Raw genomic sequence first — 8,091 nt, forward strand, 5'->3', positions numbered from 1 at the left:
GATCTACAAACATAGTAAAAATTTGCTTCTAATAGTGTTTTTCAAATTTTTGTGGGTGTCTGGACACCCACAATAGGTCCTATGTAGCTTCGCCCCTGTTAAATAGTTTTTGTCTTTATTACCTTTGTTCTTTAACTAGAGCTTAACTCATTTTCATTACAAAACAAATTTGTATGATAATTTAATAGAAACAATACAACATATACCGATATAAATTCTTTTGAACTTTATATTATAAACATTAACGTTTGTGGGTGTATGGTGGATCGGAGTTGTTCTCTCAAGCAAAGTGGATGAACAATCGAGAGCCTGTTCGCTTGTTGCTGATTTTGAATGCCTGATAGATAGATTTGGCAGATAAGCTCAAATGTGACTTAGTTGATTACGAATGTAGCTTTAGAATTATGGAAGCACGATATATAGAATTATAGAAGCATAATACTAAATGTTTCAAATTGTACGTGGGCATGGAGGATAGTGTAGGATGGTGCGCCAAATACAATAATTCTATACGCACAATGGCGGAGCTTGGCCAATGAATTGAAGGGGACAATACGATACTCAATCTATCATGAATTATAGGATTTTGACTTTTTTAACATCAAATTTAATAACTCGCCTTATTTAAAAATTTGTGTAAAATATTTTTTTTTCATGGTTTGGTTTATTAATAAAAGTTCTTTAAAAATAATTTAGATTTGACTATGTTTGCATAACTTTTTAAAATAACGACGAGCGATCAAACTTAAGGTCAAAAAAGTCAAACGTTTTAGAATTTAGGATGAAGAGAGTATGAAATATAAGAGGGGGCGGATTAGAATATCATTAGCACTTAAAAGTGAAAAGTGATGAAACTAATTCATACATTAAGGCCTTGTTTAGATCCAAAAACTTTTTGGATTTTGACACTGTAGCACTTTTGTTTTTATTTGACAAACATTATCCAATTATAGAGCAACTAGGTTTAAAAGATTCGTCTCGTGATTTATAGGTAAACTGTGTAATTAGTTACCTTTTTTATCTATATTTAATATTAAATGCATGTGCCGCAAGATTCGATGTGATGGGGAATCTTGTAAAGTTTTGGATTTTTAGGTGTATCTAAACAAGGCCAAGTATTTTTTATCTTGGGGGTCGGGGGGTGAGGAGGGAGGAATGGCCCACTAGCTATCCTGTTCGCTGATTAAAAAATTGTGGTTGAAATTATTATTGGCTGATTTATTGTGAGAAAAAAACATTGCTGGCTGAAAAAAAAATATGACTGAAAAGAGAAGCGAACCGGCTTGTCCACCACTAAATACGCGCACACACAAGTATTTTATTAAGTTTAGAGCTTTCTAGACAGATAAATTATAATAAATGTATGAAGTACAACAATTTATCGAGTAAGGCCCTGTTTAGATTAGGGATGAAAATTTTTTGAGTATTACATCGAATGTGTCGGAAGGATGTCGGAAGGGGTTTTTAGAAACTAATAAAAACACAAATTACATATCTCGTCTGAAAACTACAAGACAAATCTACTAAGCATAATTAATCTGTCATTAGCACATGTTGGTTACTGTAGCACTTAAGCTAATCATACACTAATTAGGCTTAAAAGATTTATCTCGTGATTTTCAATCAAACTGTGTAATTAGTTTATTTTTTTTATCTATATTTAATGTTTCATGCATGTGTCCAAAGATTCGATGGGATGGATGAAAATTTTTTAGGTGTGGAACTAAACAGGGCCTAAGAAAAACTTATTTTGGAGGCAAATATGATATTTTATTGGTGGAATGTAAAAGAACTCTAGGTGATGGCACCAACCTGTGATTAGTCTAAGTCACTGTTCAAGTCTAGCTAAACTATGGGTTTATTTGGTGCACCTCAACTTCACTAGTAAAATTGATTTTTTAGAAAATAGCTTGATGAGTAACTTTGTAAATGAAGCTAAGCTGTTTTGGAAAAAATGTTTGGTAAAATAGCTTCACCAACTACTTCATGTATAGTTGAGAGAGAAATGAGAGAGAGCTACAATAAACTACCTTTTCAACTTCATCTCAACTCATGTCTTTGTGAGAGGAGAAGAAAAACAGTTTCACTTATAAAGTTGTTTTAAAAATAAATATTTGGCAAATAAAACAGCTCACAACCGCTCATGTTATTAGAGAAGTTTATTCTAATCATTTTAGTATTTGGTTCCTTGGCTATCGAGTAAGGATGGCCAACTCTAGATTTTTTTCTCGTATTATAATCAAATAATTTTATAAGGTATACAATTCAGAGAACTAGAGTGGAGGTCTAAATAATTGTTTTGACACATGGAATGGCCTGTTCTGGATATATAGAGTATCTAAATAGGCACAACAATAATAAACATAATAATAGTTTTAGAATTTTAAGTTTCCCTCCAGAATTTTTTATCCTATATATTTGAAAGAAAAAAAATAATAGAAAATGGAAAACCCTTTAGCCGCGGCGAGTGGTGTCGTCTCCCCGTTGGAAGGGAATTGGACGGGCTTGCTTCGACTCCACCTTCTCCCCTCCGTCGGCGTCTCCTCCGATGCTGGGACTCTGGTGGGGTGGGGATTGACTTCGCTCTACCCCAATCCAACCCAATCAGCAGCAGCTTCCCGCCGCCCCATGCCTCATCGCGGCCGGCGGCGATGGGCGACGTCCCAGTCCCAGCCCCAGCTCCCCCTGTTCCCGACATCGATATGACCCCAAGCCGCCGCCGTGAGCCCTCCGAGCCCCGCAGCGACAGCGACTGGGACGCTGGATCCAGTCGCGAGGGTTCTCCCGACCTCCTCCGCCGCGCGCCCGCCGTGCAGATCTCGCGCGCCTCCTCTTCCTCGTCCTCCTGGCTCCGCGAGATCGAGCGCGACCGTGTGCGCCTCGTCAGGGAGTGGGTCCACATGGCCGCCCGCGACCGCGACGACGATGCCGGGCCCCCACCATCCCCCGTCCCTGAACACGCGCGCAGGGACGCTCCCCGGATCCGTGGCCGCCAGGCGCGCCTCGAGCTCGTCATGCGCATGGCCGCCGACCGCCAAGCCGAGCTCCACCGTCTCTCGCAGCACCGCGCCGTCTCCGACTTCCCGCACCGCAACAGAATCCACGTCGGTGCTTCTTTATTTCTCAACTCACTGTTCCATTACTTGTGACAATATAGTGTCCTACTTTGCTTTGTCAGATATATTTGACTGACGTGCTCAGAATTACCGTCTTCACTGCAGGCGCTGCTCCGGGGTCGGTTTCTGCGCAATGGCGGCTTGCCGGAGGAGAGGAGACCCCCATCTGTGGCCGCAAGGGAGCTTGGCCAGCTGCGACAACGTCATCCTGTCTCTGGTTTGAGGTATGTGTCAGCTCGCGAGCTGAGAAAAGAATGTTGAGGCTGCTTCTGCTGCTTAATGGATATATATAGGTTCTTTTTCTTTTCTTTTCTGTTGGGATAAATGCATGTGTATGCTAGATCAATCATTCACTGTTGCTACATTCTGATGCTGCCGTTGTTGGCATGACATCTTTTGAGGAGTTCATGATGTCTATTGCTTCAGCTGTTACTGCACTTGGCTTTTCTGTTAGTTTGCAAATGTTCTGCCTCACGAAGGAGAAAGATACTAGTAGCACATAAAAAATGATAACTTAATAAGCATTGTACTGTTATATGATGCTGATAAGGGATAAAAAGCTTGTGTTGTTAGTAAAGCAAGCTTTAATACACCGAGCAGTCGATGCTCAACTTCAGATTATTGTTGCTCACATTGTTCATTTCTACTCCAAAGTGCTAATCATCATGTCATCCTTGCACATCAGTTCATCTATACTTATTTTGGTTGTTTGTTATATCAAAATATAATGTAGGCAAAGACTGATTTTATCTTTGTTTAAAAGAACACCAGAGTTCTATTTGTAAATGTTTGCAACTTTGTGAGCTATTCAGCCATTTTATCATACTATTACCTCCTTGCCATATTTGACACATGGTGTCATTTTATCGTAAGACACATAAATGCATAGCTCATTTTGCTAGTATCGAGATATATTTTTGTCCACAGCGGGTGAACCCAAATTTTATTACTTTCTCAATGAAATTTCATCCATCCCACTGTTAGACTTTACCACTTCGACTGATTAATGGACACAAAGAAACTATCACAAGCTCACAACATCACAAAGAGCTCTGTGACTCGTTTCCACCACGGCTAGTCTGATGATGTGATACACTCTTTAATATGTGGTTTGGACCTAACATATCAGTTAGGTATATCAACTGGTTAGCTAGCTAGTCAATTGATTACTTGTTTAGTTGTTTATCTACTTATTCACCCTCTCTCTCATCTGATCACATTTAGCAATCCCAAGCTGGTGCATTCACTTACTATATGGACAGATCTTGTTAGTGCTATTAAAATGTACTCTTATAATGCCGCTGAGTTTCATCATGTGCTAAGTAATAAAATAATAATACTCATTAATTTTAATAACTAGAGAAGAGTTCCGCTTCAGATTGGAGAATCTTGTCCGTGGTCAAGCAGATAGCCAAGTGGAAGCTTCTTCAGCTCGTGATGTTGAATTATCTACAAATGATCGTTCTGAATTAAGACCTTCTGAAACTACTCAGGAGAGACATGAGTGGACAAGTGAGAATATAAGTCTTCAGCAAATTGACAGTACGGCAACAACATCAGGATTTGAAAGTGGCAGCCCTAGCATTGCTGAAGTCTTCTGTGGATCTCATAGTCAAGCAGAAAGTCAGGAAGATTTGGAACATGACAGAAGAGACTGGCAACAATTTTCCCAGGCCGTGATTGGAGAGGAATCTGAAAGAAGTTGGCATGACAATGCAGACATCTCTTCTCGTGAGGGGACAGCAGTTGAAGAGGATAATAACGAGCATCTTCCAGAAGCAAATGAAGAGTCAACCAGTGTTGATCATCTTCCTGAAGGACTTGAAGAGTCCATCAGCAATGGTAGTCTTCCTGAAGCGCAAGAAGATCATCATGACAGTGATCATCTTCCTGCAGTGCTTGAAGAGCTGCATGACAGTAATCACTTTCAGGAATCACATGGGGAATGGAGCAGAGATGATCGTCCTATTGAAGTCTATGATGAGTGGCAGAGTGATGATCATCTCCCTGAAGTAAATGAAGAGTGGCATAACGATGACGAGTCTAATGATACTGCAGACAATTGGCATGATAATAATTCTGACCAACCAATTGACCATGATGCTGCTCTTATTAGAAGAGCTAATACATTCATCCCTGGGGATGATGATAATGTGTACAGCACAGAATTGAGGGAACTTCTAAGCAGGTTATTGTTTCTTGCTTAAAGAAAGTTACAAGCAATTTATTTGGTGTTTGTATAAATACTAAAATTGTCATAATTATGCAGAAGGAGCGTTTCTAACCTTCTTCACAGTGCTTTTCGTGAAAACTTGGATCGGCTTATCCGGTCATATGTTGAACGGCAAGGTCGTGGTCCTCTCCCTTGGGATCTGGAAGGAACAACTCCTGCCCCTCCCTCACCAGATCAAAATCAGGAGCAGCAAAGAGATGATGAGGATCAGGAACTGCAGAACACTGTGAACAGGCCTCCTTTAGTGATACCACCTCCACCTATGCCTCCTCGTCAGCCACTCTGGCATTCAGAGTTGCATCGTAATAATTGGATCAGACAAAACATTCATCGTTCATCTTCTGATATTGTGAGCTGTTGCCATTGATATCCTTAACATATGTACATTAATATTTTACTTTGCTCAATTCATCTTTTTGGTGCTTGATACAATACATATTTAGATTAAGTTTGGGGAATAGCTTATATGTTATGCGTGGCAAAGGCTCATATTTATTTTGTTTTCCTCTGTCCAGGAATGGGAAGCCATCAATGATTTAAGAGCTGATATGGCTAGACTTCAGCAAGGCATGAGCCATATGCAAAGGATGTTGGAAGCTTGCATGGATATGCAGCTAGAGTTGCAGCGTTCTGTAAGGCAGGAAGTATCAGCAGCCTTGAATCGTTTCATTGGGGAGCAAGGTTAGTAAATCAGCATGGTCATGTTTGCTACGTTTCCTACAGTATTCAGGGAAGCAATTTTGAGCATCCTTAATTCCTTGTGCATTTGTATATAATGTGAGCTCTGAAAATTGATGGCTGAACTCTCAAGTCTTTGGCATAGCCGTGTGTATCAGTCATAGTAACATAAGATGCAAAATGCTAACTATAGTTTATCTTATTTGAAACATATAGCTAGGATGTTGGACATCTTATGTTATGGACTACGGTTCCAAATTGGCACATAGTTTAGGATAATAAGTTACCCCAAACACATTATTTGTATCTGTGTACCATTGGATTGCATAGCACTTGTTTGTGATATTATGGAATGCTGATTTGCATCCATAGAGCAAGGGAAGCATTATATACTAATTAAATTGATAATGTGCGTAATTATGTCATACTTGAGTTGGTATTGCATATATGGTACTGGTTGCATTTCACATTCCATACATCCACCTATATATATTTCAGGTGGTGAAAGTAGAGAAATAATTGACGATGGTTCGAAATGGATAAATGTGAGAAAAGGGACCTGCTGCATATGCTGTGAGACTCCAATTGACTCTCTTCTGTACAGGTTTGGCTCGCATTAACAATGTTCTATTATTTATTTCACATTAACAATGTTGACTTATATGGTCTATATGTTGGTAGTAGCTGTGAACTTGTTTTTGTGTTTATTACTGATCAGATGTGGGCACATGTGCACATGCTCGAAATGTGCGAACGAATTGGTTCGAGGTGGAGGGAAATGCCCGCTGTGCCGCGCACCCATAATCGAGGTGATCCGAGCATACTTCATCATGTAGATACAAGGAAGACAGCAAGAAGATAGAAGAAGCGTGAATTGTTTTTGGTCTGTGTGGAGTTGTTAGCGGGTGGTGTATGATTGTATTCAATTTTGTTCATTCTATCTAATGTGTTGGTTAATTTTTCTCTGGGTTCATTTCGTTTTGGTCTGCCTGCCCTATTGTAAGTAATGTACGGTTTTGGGTGTGGCGGCAGAACGGGGAGGCGGTCTTCTCTGATTGCGACTTGGGTCACTGCTAATTTTGTTCCACAACGAGTCAACGACTAATGGTGGCTGGGGTGGTTGAAACATGAAAAAGGAGGAAATTACTGGTATCTTTGTTCGTGCAGCACGGTGTGCGGCTTGGCCATGGCCGCCTTGGATTGTTTTGTGCGATTTTGATGTGGGTCTTGGCTTCCTTAAGATATGGTGGTGGTCATGATGGCTCGCTTGTTTTATAAGATCTTTTTTTTTGTTAGCCAGTAGTGTTTATCTTTCACAACAAATCAGCGAATTTAGTCATGACTTTTAGACAAGCGAATATGATAGATATTTCAGGTCTCTAGTTCTTAGATGGATGCGAAAGTGGTGCTATGTATCATGGTGATGCTGTTTCCCGGATGCTTGATTTTTATTTTCTCGGACAACTGAGGTCTTATTTGGTTGCACTTCAATCACTCCAATTCGGGTTTTTTGGGTAGGTGCCGCGTGCTGCGAGGGAGAATCGTGTGTTGTGAGGAGATGGTATACATGATTCAATTTTTATGAAATTTTATTACAGTTAAAGCATACAATAATTAGCTCATCATAAAAATTTCACCACAATTAGACATAAAAATCGTAGCTATGAATTATTCTATTTAATTACAAAAAAATATGGATCTAAAGCTATAAAAAAACTTTGTACTAAAGCATATTATATTATATGTTCACTGTCTAAATCTACTTGTATGAAGTCCAAAAATTTAGATTTTTTATTTTTTATTTTTTTTGTGATTTATTATGATTTTTCAAAGATTTAGATCTTGTTTAGTTCGCGAAAAGAAAAATTTTTGGGTACTGTAACACATTTGTAACCATAGTAATTACTATCCAATTATGAACTAATTAGGTTTAAAAGATTCGTCTCGCAAAATACATGCAAACAATGTAATTAGTTATCTTTTAATCTATATTTATGTTCTATATGTGTCCAAACATTTAATATGTGAAAAGCCCAAGTTTGGTTTTGGTAATTAATGACATCA

General features: G+C 39.1%; 1 protein-coding gene across 2 annotated transcripts; it reads left to right on the plus strand.

Moving 5' to 3' along the window:
- LOC110432550 lies at positions 2,469-7,184 on the plus strand. Of its 2 annotated transcripts, none has more exons than XM_021453223.1 (7): positions 2,469-3,104; positions 3,222-3,340; positions 4,477-5,304; positions 5,386-5,698; positions 5,865-6,030; positions 6,526-6,631; positions 6,746-7,184. In XM_021453223.1, the coding sequence occupies exons 1-7, from the start codon at positions 2,652-2,654 to the stop codon at positions 6,861-6,863; spliced, it is 2,103 nt and encodes a 700-aa protein (XP_021308898.1). In that variant the 5' UTR covers positions 2,469-2,651; the 3' UTR covers positions 6,864-7,184. The 2 variants fall into 2 exon arrangements, with proteins under 2 accessions (XP_021308898.1, XP_021308899.1); XM_021453224.1 differs by having other exon boundaries at positions 4,495-5,304.

Source organism: Sorghum bicolor, chromosome 2, assembly GCF_000003195.3.
Source record: "Sorghum bicolor cultivar BTx623 chromosome 2, Sorghum_bicolor_NCBIv3, whole genome shotgun sequence".
Taxonomy (NCBI): Eukaryota; Viridiplantae; Streptophyta; class Magnoliopsida; order Poales; family Poaceae; genus Sorghum; species Sorghum bicolor.